The sequence below is a fragment of the Myotis daubentonii genome, chromosome 4 (genome assembly GCF_963259705.1).
Source record: "Myotis daubentonii chromosome 4, mMyoDau2.1, whole genome shotgun sequence".
In the NCBI taxonomy this organism is placed as follows: domain Eukaryota; kingdom Metazoa; phylum Chordata; class Mammalia; order Chiroptera; family Vespertilionidae; genus Myotis; species Myotis daubentonii.
Genome location: NC_081843.1, coordinates 25,041,265 through 25,063,496, shown reverse-complemented (window position 1 = coordinate 25,063,496; position 22,232 = coordinate 25,041,265). Strand labels below are relative to the sequence as shown.

The following is a 22,232-nucleotide window of genomic DNA, read 5'->3' as shown; positions in this document are numbered from 1 at the left end:
GGGTCAGGCTCTATGTGTGCGTGTTAGGTAAATACATAACATAAAATTGACCATTTTAGCCATTTAAAAATAGTTCAGTGGCATTAAGTCCGTTCACATTTTTGTGCAACCATCTCCACCACCCATCTCCTGAACTTTTTCACCTTCCCTCCTCCCCTGCCTCTGGCAACCACTGTTTGTGTCTCTGAATTTGACTACTCGAGGCACTGCCTGTAAATGGAATCATACAATGTTTGTCCTTTGTGACTGACTTCTGGGTCAGGCTTTATGCATTTGTGGAAGTGTGCATTGCCTACCTTGGCGTGGGTGTGTATGTGTGTATAATACTTTACCAACACGTACAATTGCAAGGGTTTTTTCTTTTTGGATCAGAGATTAATTTTTTTTTTTTTTAGAGATTAATTTTTAAATTGTTAAAGGTAGTACGAACAGTAGACTTTCTTTGGTGTAGATATCCACTTTCACTCTGATTTTACATGTTTAAAAAACTCTTCAGCTCTTTCTAAAGGAATCCATGCTGGGAGTAAATACAGGGCGTCCCCCAAAAATGTATACACACTCATTTCTATTGATTCTTTGAAATTTTGAAAATGAACTGTATGCTAATAAATACTGACTTCGTAATCTCAAAGTGTGTATACATTTTTGGGGGACACCCTGTAGATCGTTGGCTTTAATTATACATACATGCCTTTTCTAGTTGGACTCAATTCTCTGGGAAGCTAAGAGTTTTCACCAGAAATAATTTTCTTTTGACCTGGAAAATACCTTTGTTGTATAGTTGTTACTTAAAACTGTTGGCCAAGACTGGGACTCTAACAATAATAGACTTCAGAATTTGTTGATATCTGATTATGCATTAAACTTTTGAAAGCAGCAAAACTTAATCATAGATACTGTTTTCTTAAATTATTCCTGTGTTTTGAAACCTATTTTAGACACTGGAACTGCTGGTTCTGAAATAGAAACACTAACATTTCTAAATGTGTTATAGAGTTTAGCTTGGTGGCCAGTGAAATGAATGCTAATTTTGAAAGAGTGAAGTGAGAAGCACTTTGTAATACATGAGAATATAAAATTACAGAGCCATTGAGTAGTTGACTGACATTTTTACATTAGTATTTACTAACAAGTTAAAAGCTTTTATTTCTTAAAATCTAGGAATCAGTGATGGACCTTCAGTCACCACATTAACAAATGGTTTTGACACTCCGGAAGAGAGGTACCAGAAGCTCAAAAAGGTAAGTGGATGTGCTAGAAACGCCCCTCCCCCATGTTGGTCCTCCTTACATTGAATTCTAGAGAAATATAATCATTAAACTTGCACATTGATTTCTCAACCCGAGCTATGAAACGATATTTTAGTGTTGTTTAAAACAACAGTAAAAATAATTGTTTGCTGGAAAACATGTTCGGAGAAGATTTAGTATTTTCAGTGTTAATTTGATTTATAGGAAGTATGATGTAATTATTTTAATAATTTGGAAATAGGCCTAATATGATGCTCTGGATGGTGGATAGGTGTCTAATTGGGAAGAACATTAAGAGATGTATATAAATTAATAATGCTTCTAATACATAATCTGTAATCTTTTCTAATCAGAAGTATTCTGCCAAAGTCAAATTGAGTAATTAGAAAGCCCACCTGATTGAGAATACTGTTGCTTACATAAAATATACAGCATTGTTTTGACAGATGTTTTATTTCTCTTTTCCAGCATTCCATGGACTTTTTGCTGTTTCAGTTTGGCCTTTGCGCTTTTAAGTATGACTGCATACATTCAAAGTAGGTTGTTTTAACAAGTGGTGGGAATGCTTTCGTTGTGGCATAATGTAACCCCCTAAATCTCCTTGTATATCTTATTTTCCCAGGTATATAATAAAGTCATTTAACTTCTATGTTTTCCCGAAACCCTTCAATAGATCCTCACCAGATGTCAAATTTGTTTGTCAGGTTAGTAACATAATTAAGTTTTTTTTTCTGTTATGAATTGCTGATGAGTCTGTGGGGATATGTGGAATCAGAATTCTCTTTAAAATTTGGTTCTGCCACTAACTTTGAGCTTTGGGAAAACTATTTCATCTCTGACCTTCAGTTCTATTTATTTATTTTATGTTTTAATTTTTCCTTTTTATTGAATTTACTAGAGGCCCAGTGCACAAATTCATGCATGGGTGGTGTCTGCCGGCCCTGGCCCCAGTCGGGGTGGATCAGGGCCTGGCCAGCTAGGGGGAGGGGCCGCAGGTGATTGGCTGACAGGCCCCACCCATGATTGGGGGCCGGCCAGCCTCGCCCCCAAATGGGGTGGGGGGTGATCGGGGGTCAGCAGACAGGGGAGGGGCGGTGGGAGGTTGGCCGGCCAGCCCCACCCCCGATTGGTGTGGGGGGTAATCGGGGGGTGGAGCTGGCTGGAGGGAGGGGCTGTGGGCCGATCGGGGTGGTGGGTGCCCATCAGGGGTGGGGCCAGTGGGGGGTGGGGCCACAGGTGGTTGGCTGGTTGGCTCTGCTCCCTATTGCAGTTGGGGCGGGGCTAGCAGGGGTGGGGCTGGCCACGGGGAGGAGCTATGGGCCGATCAAGGTGGTGGGGGCCCATCAGGGGCGAGGCTGGCCAGGGGAGGGGCTGCGGGAGGTTGGCAGGCCAGCCCCACCCCCAGATTAGCTAGTTTGCTGGCTGCAGTGGGTGTCATAGCGACTGGTCATTCTGTTCATTATGGTTTCCCGGTTGCTGGATTTTTATATATATAGATTGGTGTGACACTGGTTCACAAAATAATACACAAGTTTTAGGTGCACAGTTCCACAAGATATCATCTGTACACTATATCTGACCTTCAATTTTAGGGTTCTAAATTAATTGCACTGCTGTCTTACCCTTTACTTTGGAATGAATTAAGGAGTAAGATGCAAGTGACAGACAGATGGAAATCAGAACATGAGCTTTATTATTAGTAAGACGTTGAGAATTGCATAAAGTTCTCAAAACTTTGAGAACTGCATGAAGTGTTCCAAGTGTAGCCAGATAATGGGCTTGAGAACTTGCCTTTATAATGTGGCTCTTTTTGGGATTTTTGATATCTTACACCTCAATTAAACTCACAGCTCAGGACCTGCAGGCTTCTTCCCACCTCATCCTTTTTGCACCCATCTCCAAGGGTAGAGCTTTATTTTCTGGAAGAGCAGAGTGCTAAACTAGAGGCCCTTAGTTCCTTTTTCCAAGTTCATCAATTAGAAAGGGAGCGTGGAAAAAACCATTGTCTCCTCCTGAGGAGGAGGGGGCTTACTTATGAGCCAAGGTAAGCATATGGAGATTCTCCCTTAGAACATCCCTTTTATGGTGTGGTAGCTGAGCTGGTAGACACTACTAAATATCAGTTTCCTTTTTCTTTCCTCTTAATCTGTTATAATGGATAAGGAGAACGTGAATAAGTGGGATAGTGTGTAAATATGTGATTAAAGATAAGTGTTAATCTTTTCCCCTTTATAATACTGTGCCCTGGCTTCTCTTCCAGTAGGAACATAAGTTCATTTGTGTCTTCTCAACGTTCCTTTCTCCTGTTTGTAAGTAGTAATGCAGTTAAGAAAGCCTGAAGGGTAGGCTTCTGAGTGACTGAGTCATGTCAAATTCTTTCTATAATAAGGCAGGATATAAGCAAATAAAATTGAGAGTTAATCTCAGGTATGCCTGGGGATGAAGAGAAAAGGTGAAGGTAATTTTAGTTGTGTAACCTGTTTAAAAAAATTTTTTTTAAAGCCCTAGCCGGTTTGGCTCAGTGGATAGAGCACTGGCCTGCGGACGGAAGGGTCCAAGGGTCAAGGGCATGTACCTCAGTTGTATGCTCCTCCCTGGCTTGGGCCCATGGGGCGCATGCAGGAGGCAACCAGTCGATGTGTTTCTCTCACATGGGTATTTCTATCTGTCTTTCCTTCTCTCTTCCACTCTCTTTAAAAAATCAATGGAAAAATATCCTGGGGTGAGGATTAGAAACTTATTTTGAAAATTGATTTTTAGTGAGAGTAAGGGAGAGGGAAAGAGAAATATTAATGTGAGAGCAAAACATTGATTTCCTGCCTCCTGCACGCCCCCTAACGTGGATGAGCCCAAAACCCAGGCATGTGCCCTGACCAGGAATTGGACCAGCAACCTTTTGGTGCACAAGGGATGACACTAAATCAGCTGAACCATACTGGCCAGGGCTTGTAATCTGTTTTGTTAAATTATCAAATAAACCATAGTGTGTTTTTTTTTTTTTATAATATATTTTTATTGATTTCAGAGAGGAAGGGAGAGGGAGAGAGTGAGAGAAACATCTATGATGAGAATCATTGTTCTGATGCCTCCTGCAGGCCCCCACTGGGGATGAAGCCTGAAACCCCAGGTATGTGACTGGGAATAGAACTGTTGACCTCCTGGTTCATAGGTTGACACTCAACCATTGAGCCATGCCAGCCATTTACATTATTTACATCATTTACAGCCAGTTCCATTTACATCATTGCGTAACTTAAAGGGTGTTGTTTGGGTGGAAAACGTATAGCTTTAGAAATGGAATAGGTGCATCTTTGACTGCATCTTTTTTTTTTTTTTAAATATATTCTTAGAGGAAGGGAGGGAGAGAGCGAGAGCGAGAGAGCGAGAGAGAGAGAGAGAGAGAGAGAGAGAGAGAGAGAAACATTGGTGTACGGGACAACTCTCCAAACAACTGAGCCACACTGGCCAGGGTGACTCTGGAATTTTTTTTAAGTAAAGGCCATATTTACTAATCTAGTACCATAATTCTAGTCTTAGGACCTCCCAGGCTGCTAAAGGAGGAAGGGAAGAGGTGAAGATGTTGGGAAAGTAAGGACAGTTCTTAACTTGTGGCCCCATTTGTGCTCAAAGCGAAGGCTGAGACTGGAGACAGAAGCTTTGGTTCAGGTGTAAAGGAGGCCCTGGAGAAGAGCAGAGTCAGGATTTCCTGGAGTCAGTGCTGGAGTTGGTCTCATGAACTAGGGGGTTTCTTCTTGGCATCCATGTCCTTTTTAATCAAGTTTTTTTTTTTTTTTTTAAATACATTTTATTGATTTTTTACAGAGAGGAAGGGAGAGAGATAGAGAGTTAGAAACATCGATGAGAGAGAAACATCTATCCGCTGCCTCCTGCACACTCCCCACTGGGGATGTGCCCACAACCCAGGTACATGCCCTTGACCGGAATCGAACCTGGAACCTTTCAGTCCACAAGCCGACGCTCTATCCACTGAGCCAAACCGGTTTCGGCTTAATCAAGTTTTTTATCCAGGTTTGGCATGTCATAATTCTGAGCCATATCTAGTACATTTCAACCACTTTGCCAAAAGGAAATCCCACCAGGAACTGGAGCATGATGTCAGGGAAGAAGGCACTAAGGGTGGTGGTAGCACTGTGGGCCGTTCCTATCCTGCCTCCCCTGTTCGAGGCACTCAGGATTTTTAAAGAGAAGGAAGTTAGGATCTTTTAGAGTCTAGTGACTGGAGGGACAAGAATGCCTTTCCATAGTCCATATTTTGGTGTGTATGTTGGGGATGGAATATATAGATAGACAGAATTAGAAGACTATACAGGCATGGGAGACAGAAGGAGGCTTGTGGCTCAAGTCAGAAATCATTGGGTCTTGGTTCAGAACAGGAAAACCTCAGGGGAAAGATTGCTTGTGTGTGTGTGTGTTTTTTTATTTTTTATTTTTTAAGATTGCTTGTTTTAAACCGTAGAAAACTTGCACATGATGGAAAATGATGTACATGTACCTAAGTGTGTGTGTTGGGGGGCAGGGGGGGTTAAGATTGTCTTTTTATAACCCACCAGATTTGAAAAAGAATTTGTGTTGGCTGATAAAGATACATGTATTATATACATTTTAACAAAGTAAGTGAAAAATTGGAAGAAAAGAAAAGTGCAGATATGATTACTATGGTATGATTAGGACACAGAATTTGTGACAAAGAATGTTTCCACTCTTTGTCTCTGAGCTTCCTACCAGCTAAGAAAAGGGGAAACACACAATTTGTGGCCATAGGATCTAAATAAACCAGGATCAAGAGAAATTTGGCTTTTCTCAAATTAGAGACCTCAGAACATTTCTTCTTCCATTATCATAAAGAAATCATTAGTGTAGAAAGCCTAGTCTTTAACCATATCTCTCAAGTAAATACTGTAATGCATTTAATGGGACAATAAGACAGTCTGGACTGATGGTACAATGTCAAAGTACAGTTCAGGAAAGGTAGTTCTGTGAGGGATCAGATTAAAATGATTCAATTGCATTGCCCTTTCAATTTAGACTTAAGACAGGAGTAAAATAAGAGTAGCCACAGTAATGATTCCTACTCTTCAGTTTGAGTAAGAACTTTGTGATTTCTGCCATTCTTATGTACATTGTGTAATATTATTTAATGTTTTTATTTAAATTTACTTAAATATTTCAACTCACCCTAGGTTTCAGATGTTTGTTGAATATCTTGTTACTGGGAATTTTTATCTATTTTGATCTTGAATGTAAAGACCATCCAGTCTAGATTTCGGGTTTTCAGAATCTCAATGGTAATTTGAAGTGGATAGTGATGTCTTATAACCTGCACATTTGAGCTACCTTAAAGTTGAACCTGGGGTGAGATAGTATAAATATATTTTATTTCTACTTATAGTCTCTTAGTCAGTACAGTGATCAGGAGTTTTCTGCCTATTGGCATATATATGTTCACCAAGTAGTTTTCTTAAATATTGTGAAACAAGGAATATTTGTTTTATCCTATCTAATAATAGACAAACATGGTAATTAACCATACCTCCGCTATGCTTCCCATTGGCTAATCAGCAGGATATGCAAATTAACTGCCAACAAAGATGGCAGCCGGCAGCCACGCAGCTGAAGCGAACATGAGGCTTGCTTGCTCTAGTGATGGAGGAAGCCAAGGTTCCCCGCCTGCCTCAGCCCAGTTCTGAGCTCTGGATGCAACAATGTTGCAATTATAGAAGCTAAACAAACCCCAGGTACCTGCTTTCAGCCGCAGTGGGCTCAGAGCTTAGAGCGCCAGTGATGGTAACAGAGTTTCAATTATAGAAGCTAAACAAACCCAGATACCTGCTTTCAATCAGCCACAGCCTCAGAGCTGGAGCCGGCTCTCAGCTCTAGTGACAGCTATAGAAGGTAAATAAATCCCAGAATTAAAAAAAAAAAAAAGAGGCTGGGAGCTTCAGTCACCCGCCAGCCTGAAAATGGCCCTCAGTCCCTCACCCAGACTGGCCAGGCACCCCAGTGGGGACCCCTACCCTGAAGGGGGTGTAACCAGCTGCAGACAGCCACCATCCCCTCATCCAGGCTGGCCAGACACCCAGGCGGGACCCCCACCCTGAAGGGGGTGTGACCAGCTGCAAACAGCCATCAGCCCCTCACCCAGGCTGGCCAGGCACCCAAGCAGGACCCCCACCCTGATCCGGGACACCCTTCAGAGCAAACCAGCCAGCCCCCACCTGTGCACCAGGCCTCTATCCTATATAGTAAAAGGGTAATATGCAAACTGACCCTAACAGCAGAAGGACTGGGAATGACTGATCACTATGTCACACACTAACCACCAGGGGGCAGACGCTCAATGCAGGAGCTGTCCTCTGGTGGTCAGTGTGCTCTCACAGGGGAGCTCTGCTCAGCCACAAGCCAGACTGATGGCTGCCAGTACAGCAGTGGTGGTGGGAGCCTCTCCTGCCTCCTCAGCAGTGCTAAGGATGCCTGACTGCAGCTTAGGTCTGCTCCCTGCTGGCAAGTGGACATCCCCCGAGGGCTGCCAGGTTGCCAGAGGAATGTCTGATTGCCATCTTAGGCCCAATCCCACGGGGAGGAGGCCTAAGCCAGCAAGTGGTCACCCCCAAGGGGTCCCAAACTGCGAAAGGGCACAGGCCATGCTGAGGGACCCCGAGTGCACAAATTTTTGTGCACCGGGCCTCTAGTATATAGATAAAAGGCTAAGCGACTGTCAGAGCGTCCAACTGGCCGGTACATATGACACACACTGACCACCAGGGAGCAGGCGCTCAATGCAGGAGCTGTCGAACTGTGGTGACTTGGCAGCAGTGGTTCTCCGGTGACACACCCTGGAACCAGAGAGGAGGGAGCTCGATTCCTTGCAGGGTCGTGCCATTCTACCTTCGGCCATGGGTTATGTTGTTGCTAGGGCACTGATGGCCCTGAATCTGGTTTAATGCTGAGCTGTGGTGACTTCTATTATAGAGAAAGGGTGAATAGTGATATTAAAATATTTCTTCTAATTAATTTCCTTTCAATGTGCATGAATCTGTGCACTGGGACACTAGTAAGTTATAAAGGAGCAGAGCCTGGATAGTTTAAGTCAATTAATGGATTGTTTGGCAGCCTGGGAGTAGAAATCCCTTGTCTTCTGACTTTTGACATGTTGTTTCCTTGTCTGGTTGCCTATGTTTACTCACCTGAGTTACTTCTCCACTTCTGTTTACATACCTGACATTAAAATCACTGAAATGTATGTCTTGTTTACTCTTGTTTCAGAGCTCAAGCATTGACTTTTTAGCAAGCCAAGGATTTGATTTCAATAAAGTTTTCCGCAATGGTAAGATTATCTGTGACTTATCTTTAGAACTTGAAAATGTGGATTTGGTTGAGAATTATCTTTTTGTGCTTGCTCTCTGATACAGAATCTCAGATTTCCAGTATATCACATGCAGCCTTCTAGTTTTAAAAAAGTTTTTTTTTTTAACTTAAAAAAAAATTAGACCACCCTAACCAGTTTGGCTCAGTGGTTAGAGCGTCGGCCTGCGGACTGAAGGGTCCCAGGTTTGACTCCGGTCAAGGGCATGTACCTTGGTTGCGGGCACATCCCCAGTTGGGGGTGTGCAGGAGGCAGCTGATGGGTGTTTCTCATTGATGTTTCTAACTCTCTTTCCCTCTCCCTTCTTCTCTGTAAAAAAATCAATTAAATATATTTAAAAAAAAAAATTATACCACTAGTTTTCCTGGTTTCTTAAGCTTACAGTTTATTATTTATTTATTTATTTGTTTATTTTTTAATCCTTACCCGAGGATATTTTTCCCATCGATTTCCAGAGAGAGTGAAAGGGAGGAAGGAGGGGGGGGGGGGAGAGAGAGAGAGAGAGAGAGAGAGAGAGAGAGAGAGAGAGAGAGAGAGAGAAATTAATGTGAGAGAGACACATTGATTGGGCCTCTACTGTGGCTAGGGAACCTGCAACTGAAATATGTGTCCTTGACCAGGAATTGAACTCGTCACCCTTCTGTCCCTGGGTCGATGCTCTAACTACGGCCAGGGCAAGTTTTTGAAACTTTTATTGTGCCTTTCCCTCCCTAAACCTAGTTAAGCATGAACTGAACAGGAGTGTAGACACTACTTTACTGGCTCTAATGAAGCCTCTCAATCTCCTGATTTTATGAGTGGAGCTTACTCATAGTTTATTCTGTGAATTGACTACTTATACATAGTTAGTAACATAGTATGACATAGTTATTCATAATTTACTCTATGTGACTTATCTAAAATCGGTGGGGAATGCTTTCCTGTTACCTTTCAGTGAGACAAGTGGTATGGTGTAGTACTTTAAAAAGTAGCTGTATTTTAGTAATCCTGTAATGAAAAACTCCCTTTTCCTATTGGTGTTTGTTTTATAATTAGAGATGGTTTCTCTATTTCTCATGGGAGAAAAAAAAGTCTATCATGTATGATCATGATGGCTAACTTGCTGGTCTGACAGGCTGCTGAGCACTCTGAGGAAAGGGACTGTGTCTCATTCCATGCCCTTGGTGCATAGCATGATTCCTCTTTTTCATCAGGGGGAAGTGACCATTAAATATCTAATGAGTGCATGTCTGATATTAGAGCATACAAGAGTGTCTTTTCTTCCTCCATTCATTTCCCGAACAGTGTTTGGAAAACCTTTGGTTTTTATCAGCATTATTAAGCACCTGCTGCTGGTAAGGTCAATAACTGCTTTTACTGTAATTATTTTCCTAAATTGTATTCTTTTCCAGGGTGAATGTAGAATTATTGAGTAAGGTGAGGAAGGAGATTTTTTTTTACCAAAAGTACTAGAACATAGACTTTGAATAAATTTACTTCCTCTCAGTGCGGTCTTCCTGGGAGGCCTTTGGAACTCATGCTATGTTTTTTTTTTTTTCTTTATTGATTAAGGTATTACATATGTGTCCTTATCCCTCCATTGCCATCGTCTCTCCCCCCCTTCCTCCGCCACACACACACTCATGCCCTCATCCCCCTGGTGTCTGTGTCCATTGGTTATGCTTATGTGCATGCATACAATTCCTTTGGTTGATCTCTCCCCCTTACCCCCACCCTCCCCTACCTTCCCTCGGAGGTTTGAAGGTCTGATTGATGCTTCTCTGTCTCTGGAGCTGTTTTTTTTTTTTTTTTTTACATATATTTTATTGATTTTTTACAGAGAGGAAGGGAGAGGAATAGAGAGTTAGAAACATCAATCAGCTGCCTCCTGCACACCCCTGACTGGGGATGTGCCCGCAACCAAGGTACATGCCCTTGACCGGAACCGAACCTGGGACCCTTGAGTCCGCAAGCCGACGCTCTATCCACTGAGCCAAATCGGTGCTGGCTGTAGCTGTTTTTGATATGTTGTTTTTTAATTGCTTCAGTAGTGCTGCATTATAATTTCTATTGGTGATTTCGATTTTTGGAAATACTAAAAAGTTTTGGAGCCCAAACTGCTTAACATAGTGGGTAAACCAACTGGGTAACACAATTTGGGTATGTAAAATAATTTTTTTTTCTTTTGGCTCACACTTGATACTGAAAGCCATTATAAAATACAAGTCCCAAATGTAGTTAGAACACTATATTGGAATAAGCACAAAATTCTTTTGAAGGAATTACTTTAACCAGACTCATATGGATGTAGTATAGTTTCCAGCCTGATGGTTTTATTTTCATAAAAGGAGAGAAACAGCCAAATTAGAGTGTGTCTCTTCTTATTGTTTTATAGTCAGAATATTTGGAATATTTTAGTCACAGATGGTTCAGAACCCCCAGGCCATTATTATTACCAGGATTCTTATCTTCATGCTGTTGTTGGTATTCTTAATCTGATATAGACCTTCACTTCTCTTCCTTATCAAATCTTTCCAGTCACACTTTATAAATGCCAGGCCCGTTTCTCTTGGTAGCTTTGTCAGAAGTGTATTGACTTCCTTTTATGAAACGGAACCAGATGACTCTTTGTTAATGTTCTCCCTGAAGCATCAAACAAAGGTGGTTTTTCCCAGCTCTCTTTTTATACCTTCAGCCCGGCAGTAGTAGGTATCCTTGCTTCCCCATGCCACTTTCAAACCACTTGAATTCTCTCTTCTCAGGAGCTGAAGTTTTTTTTTTCAGGACTGTCGCCCAGTTCTGCCACCCCTCTTTCTGCTGATTTCCTGGGCACAGCATTGACTAACAACTTTGGCTTTGGCTCATTGTCTTTCCACTCCTACCTCTCTCCTCATTCTGGGTGAATTCTGCATCCACAAGGATGACCAGCAAATGCTCTGTCTTACGGTTTCTTGATCAGGTGGTCAGTAGTCCTTGCCTCTACCTCCCTTGGTAGCATCATGGGTCTTATCACCCACTCCCAACATTTCTTGTTGAGAGCACTACCTCCTGTTCTTCTCATTCACTTACTCCAGTACCTTATTTCAGCAATCTGTTGACCTCCATTGCGTTTTCACTATCAATATCCTTCCACTCTCCTGTTCCACTCTCCTATCTTGACTTCCCTCCTTATCCACATGGTCCATCATATCCTTCCTTCCCTCTCCCTCCATTGCACTTGCCTAACAAAGTCTCAACACCCACCTTCTTTGTTTCTGCACATCTGAATATTGCTGGAAAACACGACACATCTAAGCTAATTTGTTACTTTAAATTCATGATCACAAGCTTCAAATAAACATTCATGCTCAAAAATCCTATTTTATTGACTTAGAAATTCCCTTTCCAGCTCTCTGTTTTCTTACAATCTCTTTCTCCAAACTTCTCTCCCTGCCTCTCGTTGAAAACAGATAAAAGCAGAGAAGAGCTGCTGCAAGTTCTCACCACCAGACCCAGGTCTGGACCCAGCCCTCTTTCTTCTGTTCTTTACAGTGAAGAGGAGTTTCTGTGTCTGTCAATGGCTAGTTCCTGTCTCCTTGTCAAGCACTGGCTCCTTCAGTTTGCCCTTCTCTTTTTCTGAATTATTTTCTCTTCTCTACTGCATCATCCCTGTCTGTATTTTCTTAAACTTTGAATTGAGTTTGATAAGTTCAGTTTCTTCCATAATGAATGTAGGCAATAACCTCAGCAGTGTTATCTGTTGACAGATGTGATCTAATTCCATCTAATTCTTTCTACAAAGTTTGTTAGTATCCTATGGCTTTTAAAACCACACCTATCCTGATGGTATCTAAATTTCTCTCTCAACACCTTTCACCTGTACCCTTTGATGATTTCATATATCCAGGAGGTAGCTTTTGGTTTTCATCTTTGGAGCCTTAAACCTATTTGCCTAGTTTTCTTCCACCTCATTAAGTGGCACTATCATCTTCTAATTGCTTAAATTTAATAGCATCATTTTTTATTTTGCTCTTTCCTTTATCCCTCATCTCCAGTATATCAGCAGGTTTGTCTCTTGTATCTCTAAAATTATTCTTCCCATCTTTATAGTCTAAATCAGGGTACAAACTATGACCCACTGCCTGTCCTATATAATAAACGCCTAATATGCTAAGTGTCTGATTGTTCAACCGTTCGACCAGCTGCTATGATGCACACCGACCACCAAGGGGCAGACGCTCCGACTGGTAGGTTAGCTTGCTGCTGGGGTCTGGCCGATTGGGACTGGGTGAGACGGGCTGGACACACCCTGGAACCCTCCTGCGGTCCCTCCCCACCCCAATTGTGCACCAGTGGGGTCCCTTGGCCTGGCCTGCCACCCTCTTGCAATCCAGGACCCCTCGGGATTTTGGAGAGCCAGTTTCCGCCCAATCCCTGCAGGCCATGCACCAGGCCTCTAGTTTTGTAAATAAAATTGTGACCATTCATTTACTCATTGTGTATTACTCTTTTCATGCCACAAGAGCAGAGCTGAATAGTTGCAGCAGATACCCCCATATGTCCCACAAACTTAAAACATTTACTATTTGTCTCTTTAAGAAAAAGTTTACTCACCTCTGATCTAAGTGATCATCTCTTCCCTGGACAATTGCTTATAGCTCTGACTTCCCTATTTCAGGTGATCTTTTTAAAACATGAAGAAGGTAATTTAATTATCTTGCTTAAAATCTTCTAATGGCATCCCATTGCTCTTAGAATATAATAAATTTTTACTGTGGCCTGTAATCTTGCTCCATCCTCTCTCCAGTCTGGTGTCATGCCATTCTCCTGTTTGTGTTCTGGCAACACCAGCTTCCTTGCTGATTTTGGAAAAGTCCATGCCATGTCCATCCTCAGTACATTTATATTTACTTCCCTGCTGGAGATACTCTTTCCTTTTTTTTGCATATCTGAGTCATTCTTATGCTTTGGGCCTCAATCATAGTGGCCTTCTCTGATCATCCTGGCTAAAGTTATTTTATTCACTACACAGCAAGTTGCATCTACTTTGCTCACTGTTACATTCCCTAGTGCCTCATACATTTCCTGGAACAACGTCTAAGTGCCAAATAAAAATTTGTTGAAAAGAATAAATAATTGGAGTGTATGAATAGAAAACATATTTCAAAATCATTTGCTTTTTCTGTTGATTTTTTTTAGATATAGTTAAATATGGTCTTTCTTGAATATTTTAGGCTCTTTGGTTTGTTAAACAATTTTTATGTTAAAGTTACTTCTACTAATACATTTTTCTTAAAAACTATGTGTAGGAATTCCATATTTAAATCAGGAAGAAGAAAGACAGTTAAGAGAGCAGTATGATGAAAAACGTTTACAGTCCAATGGTGCAGGAGCTCTATCATATGTGTCTCCTAACACATCCAAGTGTCCTGTGACGATTCCTGAGGATCAGAAGAAGTTTATTGACCAAGTGGTGTAAGTTCCAAAACTGTGCATTGTGTGATGTGTATTGGGGGCAGGACTGACATCTGCATCTTGAACCTGTGCTGCCCATACATAGTACTCATAGAGGTGTGATGTTGTGATTGGCTTGATTTAATTACGGCATATCTGAATTTGTGTGACAATAGCACATTGTAAATAGGATTCTGTTTACTATATTTAGACTTGTCATGTCACTGTGAAGACCTTCTGTAAAGGCCTGGTAGCCACTGTCTAGTTCCTCTGAAGGCAGAGCAATGAAATAGGCCCGTCCAGATATTTGCAACATGTCTATGTGTTTTTCGTTCAAAGTGAAGTTTCTGATAAGCCAATGTGCCATTGAAGGAGTGTCTAGACTTTTTTAGTTTACTTATCAGTATAACTGCTTTACTAGAAAAGTAAAAATATAAATCATTTATATTGATGTAGCCTTGAGGAGTTGTCATTAATTTATTGAGAACAACAATAAAAGAATATGCCAGAATAAATTATTTTTCTTTAAGCCTTATTGATGACTTTATCCCTTAAAGGTATTGACATTCATGTTTTTATTTTAATTTCTCAGAGAGAAAATAGAAGATTTGTTACAGAGTGAAGAAAATAAGAACTTGGACTTAGACCCATGCACGGGGTTAGTTGCCCTGAATCTTTTCACATCTTTTTGGGGAAAGGTAGATGATTTTTGACATGTGCTGTATTTGGCCTTGGTGAACAACATAGGTGCAAAGGCATGGAGCCATGGAACAGATTGACATGCCTCAGAGGGGAGGGGTGGGGGAGATGGGAGGAGATTAACCAAAGAAATTATATACATCCTATATGCATAACCAGTGGACACAGACAATGGTGTGGTAAAGGCCTGGAGTGGGGCAGGACCTGGAAGGAAGGGAGTAAAAGGGGGGAAAATTGGGGGACATCTGTAATACTGTCAACAGTAACAAACTAAGTAAAATGAGCAATAGAAAAAAAAGACAAAACAAAACAAAAAAACACTTTCATAAATAGTGTTTTTATTGTAGTCATACTCCCAAGATTTAAGCACTAACTTTAACATTAATATAGTGGGTGTGATAGTATATTGAGACACTGAAAGCTTTGTCCCATCGTGGAGAGGCTAAAACTGTTGTGGAACTTTGGTTTAAAGTTATGCTTGAGTGGCATAATTGTTTTAGTCTCGAGGAGTACTTAATTTATAAAGGCTTCAGAAGAGAACAACTTACTCGCAGACTACTTCTATGCTTTTAATTTTTTTGTGGTAAAAAAACATCAGTGTTTCAAAGAGTCAGTAACTTAAACATCATACTTTTTCCTTTGTGACTAGCTTCACAAAAGTATTTAAGTGCATCTGCCTACCTTAACTCTATATAAGCCACAGGAAGTAAAACATTGGTTAGACAGGAACTCTAACCTCTTCTCTAAAGGTAGTATAATAATATTAAATAACACTTTGATGAAGGCAAGTGGTGAGGAATCCTCACACCTCAAACATCCTGCCCGTTTTTTCAAAAATATTTTTTATTTTTTATTGATTTCAGAGAGGAAGGGAGAAGGAGAGACAAACATTAGTGATGATAGAGAAATATTGATCAGCTGTCTCCTGCGCACCTCCTATTGGGAATTGAGCCCAAACCCTGGGCATGTGCCTTGACTCCCTGGTTCATAGGTCAACGTTCAACCACTGAGCCATGTCTGCTGGGCATCCTGCCCATTTTTGTTTGCATATTACCTATTACTTTTATTGAAGTTTTTTTAAAAAACTTAAATATCTTTCCCTACCAGTGTTTGATCAATTAGGATTTTCTTTTAATAAGCCAAGACCAATATCTTTTCTTTTGTTTTTATAGGTTCCAAAGAAAACTAATTTATCAAACTTTGAACTGGAAGTAAGTGTTTATATTATATGTAAGAATTCTGTGAGGGACCCAGGATTTAAAAATGAAATATAATCTCTTAGCTCTCATTTAATTTAAAGAATTCTACTGTACTTGTTGATTTGACCATTTTAAGTTATTGTGTAGCACTTTATTTTACTTCCCCCTATTTTCTTTCTTTTTTGTTAAATATGTTCTTATTGATTTCAGAAAGAGGAAGGGAGAAGAGGAGAGAGATAGAAACATCAATGTGAGAGAGAATCATTAATCTGCTGCTTCCTCCATACCCCTTACTGTGTCTGAAACCCAGGCATGTGCTCTGACCGGGAATCTAACTATGACCTGGTTCATGGGTTGATGCTCAAATACTGAGCCACACCAGCCAGGCTATATCCCCCTATTTTCTTAAAGTTGAATACCCACTTAATTAATTTTATTTGTTATTGCTTTAAAATTTTTTAAAAATTGATTTTAGAGAGAGGGAGAGAAAAACATTGATTTGTTGTTCCACTTATTTATGCACTCATTAGTTGCTTCTTGGATTTCTTGTATGTGTCCTGACTGGGGACCTGCAACCTTGGCATATTGGGACAATGCTCTAATTGAGCTAGCACGTCAGGGCAATGTTATGGTTTTGTGTGTGTGTGTGTGTGGTTTTTTTGTTAATCCTCACCTGAGGATATTTTTTCTGCTGATTTTTAGAGAGAGTGGAAGGGAGGAAGGAAGGAGGAGAAAGAGAGAGAAACATCAGTGTGAGAGAGAGGCATATATTGGTTGCCTCCCACATGCATGTGCAACCCAGGTATGTGTCCTTGACGGGGAATCGAACCTGTGACTCTAGTGTGTGGTCTGATGTTCTAACTATTGAGAAACATCAGCCAGGGCTTTATAATAGATGCTTTAAAGCCTTTTAAAATTTCTTTTAATTATTACTTTGACTTTAGTGTGTTAAGTTTTGGGTGGTGTAGTGTTTTTGTTCTTTGTAAGTATACTATAAAAATTTGGTTTTAAGACTTAAGAAATACTCAGCTGAATCCTTTTTTTAAAATATATTTTTATTGATTTCAGAGAGGAAGGGAGAGGGAGAGAGATAGAAACATCAATGATGAGAGAGAATTACTGATCGGTTGCCTCCTGCACACCCCACATTGGGGATTGAGCCCACAGCCCAGCTGTATGCTCTGACCAGAATCGAACCGTGACCTGGTTCATAGATCTATGCTCAACCACTGAACCACACCAGCCGCTGTTAATTCTTTTTCTAAAGCAGAGGTTAGATCAGCCGTGGGCAAACTATGGCCCGCGGGCCGGATCCGGCCCGTTTGAAATGAATAAAACTAAAAAAAAAAAAAGACCGTACCCTTTTATGTAATGATGTTTACTTTGAATTTATATTAGTTCACACAAACACTCCATCCATGCTCTTGTTCCGGCCCTCCGGTCCAGTTTAAGAACCCATTGTGGCCCTCGAGTCAAAAAGTTTGCCCACCCCTGGGCTAGATCATGGATGGGTTTTAGGAGGTCTGTGAATCCTCTGAAATATTATCTAAAATTTTGTGTGTGTATTTGTCTGGGGATGTTTCCATTGGTTTCATTTTGTTTTCAAGTGAATCTGTAACCCGAAAATTGCACATCAGCGTTAGACAATTTGCTGTTTGCATTTGACTTTGTTTGGGGTTCTTATTCTTCCATTAGAATTTGTCAGTGACATGTGTACTGGAAATTTACTTTGAACATAATAGGAATAGGTCATTGTCCTTTGATCAGGCTCCTTTTCTTTCATATTATCCTTGCAACTTACTTCATGTGGGTTCCAGATCCCTCTTCTTGGCTGGTACAAACTACCATGCCAAACTACAGGGTTATTAACATCAAACCTTTTGTGTGTGTACCCATACAATCTAAAAAGACCTTCAAAATCAATTAGGAAGTAAGCATTATTATATTTGGGAGAAAGATTTGACTATGTGGTAATGAGTTGACAGTATTATGTGATGTAAGACATTTCAGAAAATGCTTAAGCCCTAAAACAATTTGAAATCAGATACATTCCTGTGTGTTTAAGAGCAAAAAGAGAGGAACATTTAGCAGCTGAAATATTGTTGAATAGGTTTTATCATAGTAATACTTATTTCATATTTAATAATTTAATTAAATTATAGCCATATAGTTGCTTTTAAAATACTTACGGTGGTTGCTTTCATTTTCTCCTCTACTGATGTGATGTGTTCTTCCTTTTCTTTAGGTATCCCAAAGGCATTCACGTTGAGACTTTAGAAACTGAAAAGGTAACCTCAAAAGTTATTCAGGGCTAATAAACACATGCAATGGTACATTGATATTTCAAAAGTTGGAATTCTCTTCTTGGCCCTGCTATTTATGAGTTGGGTGACCTTTAGCAAGTCATTTAACTGTTTTAAGCCTCATTTTCCTCATTTGTACATGAGCATGGTAATAATGCTGATTTGTAATGCTTTTTTTAAAAATATATTTTATTGATTTTTTACAGAGAGGAAGGGAGAGAGATAGAGAGTTAGAAACATTGATGAGAGAGAAACATCGATCAGCCACCTCCTGCACATCTCCCACTGGGGATGTGCCCGCAACCCAGGTACATGCCCTTTACCGGTATCGAACCTGGGACCTTTCAGTCCGCAGGCCGACGCTCTCTCCACTGAGCCAAACCGGTTTTGGCTGTAATGCTTTTTATGCTGATCCAGTGGGAGTGAGCAGGCTTTGTAAATTTGAAAGCATGCAAATGTTAGTACATGTTCTAATTAAAGCATTCCTGTTATGTGGACAAGCAAAATGAAAGTTTAGAATTTAGGTCATAATTGTGTGCATAGGTATTGTCATGTATCCCCAAGGTGTACTGACAGAACTATGATGGGTAGTGGTGGGTAGATGATGGGTTCCCTTTGCCAAATTTTAGGATTTTAGAATTTAGTTGTTGCTCTGAAGTTGGATGTCAAATTATATAAAAGACTAGAGGCCTGGTGCGTGAATTCGTGCACGGGTGGGGTTCCTTGGCCTGGTAGGCAATCAGGACTGATCGGGACCATCTCGTCCAGTCCTGATTGGGGCCGGCCAGCTGTGGGGAGGGACTGTGGGAGGTTGGCTGGGCACGGGAGGTTGGCTGTGGGAGTGCACTGACCACCAGGGGGCAGCTCCTGCATTGAGCGTCTCCTCCCTGGTGGTCATTGTACGTCATAGAACTGGTCATTTGATTTTCCTTTCGTGATGGTCGCTTAGGCTATTATATATCTATCTATCTATCTATCTATATATCTATATATCTATATATATATATATATAGATAAAGTGAATTAAGAAACAATCTTGCTAGAAGATAAATCTCAAACTTAGACATAGGAGGTTTTATGATGTGTTTAATAGATAAAAAATGCAATATATGAGGAAGATGGTATCTGACAAATTATTTGAAAATCCAGGATTTTTTTATGTTCATAAAATGATGTAGAAACTTTATTTTAAAACTGTTTAGAAATTCATGTTTAGATGCAATGTAATTTCTTAGTGTTTATCTTGAAAAGTGTCTTATTCTCACAGTCTGTTGATAATTTTTTTTAAAATATATTTTTATTGATTTCAGAGAGGAAGGGAGAGGGAGAGAGAGATAGAAACATCAATGATGACAGGAAATCATTGATCGGCTGCCTCCTGCACACCCCTACTGGGGATTGAGCCCACCACCTGGCATGTACCCTTGACCAGAATCGAACCTGGGACCCTTCAGTCTGCAGGCTAATGCTCTATCCACTGAGCCAAGCCAGCTAGGGCTGTTGATATTTTTCTTTTTTTAAAAATATATTTTATTGATTTTTTTTACAGAGAGGAAGGGGGAGGGATGGAGAGTTAGAAACATCGATGAGAGAGAAACATCGATCAGCTGACTCCTGCACACCCCCTATTGGGGATGTGTCCGCAACCAAGGTTCATGCCCTTGACCGGAATCGAACCTGGGACCTTTCAGTCTGCAGGCCGATGCTCTATCCACTGAGCCAAACCAGTTAGGGCGGGCTGTTGGTACTTTTAACTGACTTCTGTTGGGTTGGATTAATAAACCATGGGAAATTTTCATGGAAACACAGAAGAAGGATTTTGGTTTGTAATGCATTAACTCAACTTTTTGTGGCATTTAAAAATCCTTTCAGTGTTTTTAGCCCATGAAAGACATGAAGTGATAAAAAGGATAACTTCTCATGGTAGCAGAATTGGGAATTTTTTGGGTCAAGTTGCTTCCAGAAAATTGTATGTTGGCTTTATGTCTTTTAGAAAGAGCGATACATAGTTGTCAGCAAAGTAGATGAAGAAGAACGCAAAAGAAGAGAGCAGCAGAAACATGCTAAAGAACAGGTAATTGAGTTACATTCATTTCCTTTGGGTGAGAAATGACACCCAAAGGAAATAACTTTCTCTATATTTATAGACATATGTTGGATTCAATTTAATGATTAATTGCATTGGTAGGAAAATCTAGAATAGAACAAAGGAACAAGTATTTAGACCTAGCCAACAAAGTGAGTCTGACATGGTTGACCAATCTTCCCTTATATGAAGCAGTCTTGAAAAAAGTGTTTTTGATTATCATTCGGATTATGTGCCATTGGTCTTCATTGCCTGCTAACTAATACTTGATTTCAAGCAAGTTTCTAGTTTTACTACAACAAAGTTTAGAATATATGATTTGACAGATTAGGATGTTATGGTCATATTTGTGTTGTTGGAACATCATCTTAATTGCTATCTGGAGAATGGATTTGAGAAAGACTAGAGGCAGGGCGGCCTATTAAGCTGTGGAGTAACATAGCTAAGAGATACCAGTGATCTGGAATAGGATAGTTAGTAGTAGTTTAGATGAAATCTGGAGATATTTAGAAGGTAGAATCAGTGGAATTTGTGATTGGATGTGGGTGGTGAAAGAGGAAAAGAGAAGGAAGATGCTGATGCTCAAGTTTGACATTTGAGCAACTGGGTAGACTGATGCCAGTTCACTTACGTGGAGTTGGCCTGACAGATGTTGGTGGGGGGACACAGGTGGAGTAGGGTTTTTGCGTATGGGTGCATGTCAAACTGACAGATATGTAAGATAGGGCCACATCTGACTGATTCAACCAGTAAAGACACAACAAGCCATTTTTAGATTAAGATGTTTTATTACTTACATAGAGAAGGAAGATCAGCCAAAGGTGCCAGCTGCATGTGGTCCTTGTTCCCACACACAAAAAGACAACACTGAAAAAAAAAGGGGCCAGATAGCTGCAACATGAATTGTGGATACCTCATTATTAAGGAGCCAATTCTCGATTGCAGCCAAGTGCTTTTATATTCTGCAGCTCTCTTCTGACAAGGGTAGGGTGGTGGTGGTGGTGGTGGTGGGGCAGAAAGTCCCAGGCCTCATCAGAATCTGGGAGGCAGTGAGAAACTATCTCAGCCTCCCGGGACAGAGAGGGAGGTGGGTGGGAGATGGCATATTAGCAGCTCCTTGCAAGCTTCTGCCTCCCATCCTTTCTTCCTGGGATGTTTCACCAAGATGCAGATTACTTGCAGCTCAAGCCTTTGCCTGTGTGGCCTATTTGGATATGTGTAGGGTCACCAGGGTCTTTGGGACATCCAAGGGTAGGTGTCCTGTAGGCAGAGTTGTCATTCTGGAGCATAGGGCAGAGGTGAGGGCTAGACTTGATTGTTGCTGGCAGAGAGACTGGGACTGGATTAGAGCACCTACAGCGTGTAGGAGGAATGAGAAGAGGACTTAGTGTAGGATTCTGAAGACCACCAGCATTTAAATGATGGAAGTAGAAAAATGCACCGGAGATTATTGTGACACAGCAGCCAAGGGAAGGGAGTGTTTGAAGAATGGGATTCAACAGTGGCTGATACTCTAGAGAAGGATAAGGATGTGGTCATTGGGTTTAGTCTTGGGAATTGTTTTTCTTTTCAAAATATTCTTTAAAAATGTTGTACTTTCATTGTGGTAACATAACACAAAATTTACCATCTTAACTATTTTTAATTGTACAATTCCATAGTGTTACATACATTCAGATTGTTGTGTAACCATCAGCACATCCGTCTCCAGAAGTCTTTTCATCCTGCAAAACTGAAATTTTGTACCCATTAAACAATAACTCCCCATTTCTCTCTCTTACCAGCTCCAGGTACTTTCTGTCTCTGAATTTGACTACTCTAGGTACCTCATATAAGTGGAATTATACAGTATTACTGTCTTATTTCACGTAGCATAAAGTCCTCAAGGTTCATCTATTT

General features: G+C 40.7%; 1 protein-coding gene across 2 annotated transcripts in view; it reads left to right on the top strand.

Annotated features, from left to right (window-relative positions):
- PARN (poly(A)-specific ribonuclease) overlaps positions 1 to 22,232 on the top strand; it is a 172,343-nt gene that overhangs the window by 925 nt on the left and 149,186 nt on the right. For both annotated transcript variants that reach the window (XM_059693217.1, XM_059693219.1), the window contains exons 3-11: positions 1,162 to 1,241; positions 1,719 to 1,786; positions 1,873 to 1,954; positions 8,535 to 8,595; positions 13,902 to 14,067; positions 14,639 to 14,704; positions 15,918 to 15,956; positions 18,190 to 18,232; positions 20,241 to 20,321. In XM_059693217.1, coding sequence (XP_059549200.1) covers positions 1,162 to 1,241; positions 1,719 to 1,786; positions 1,873 to 1,954; positions 8,535 to 8,595; positions 13,902 to 14,067; positions 14,639 to 14,704; positions 15,918 to 15,956; positions 18,190 to 18,232; positions 20,241 to 20,321 — 686 coding nt within the window. The remainder of the gene's footprint in view (positions 1 to 1,161; positions 1,242 to 1,718; positions 1,787 to 1,872; positions 1,955 to 8,534; positions 8,596 to 13,901; positions 14,068 to 14,638; positions 14,705 to 15,917; positions 15,957 to 18,189; positions 18,233 to 20,240; positions 20,322 to 22,232) is intronic.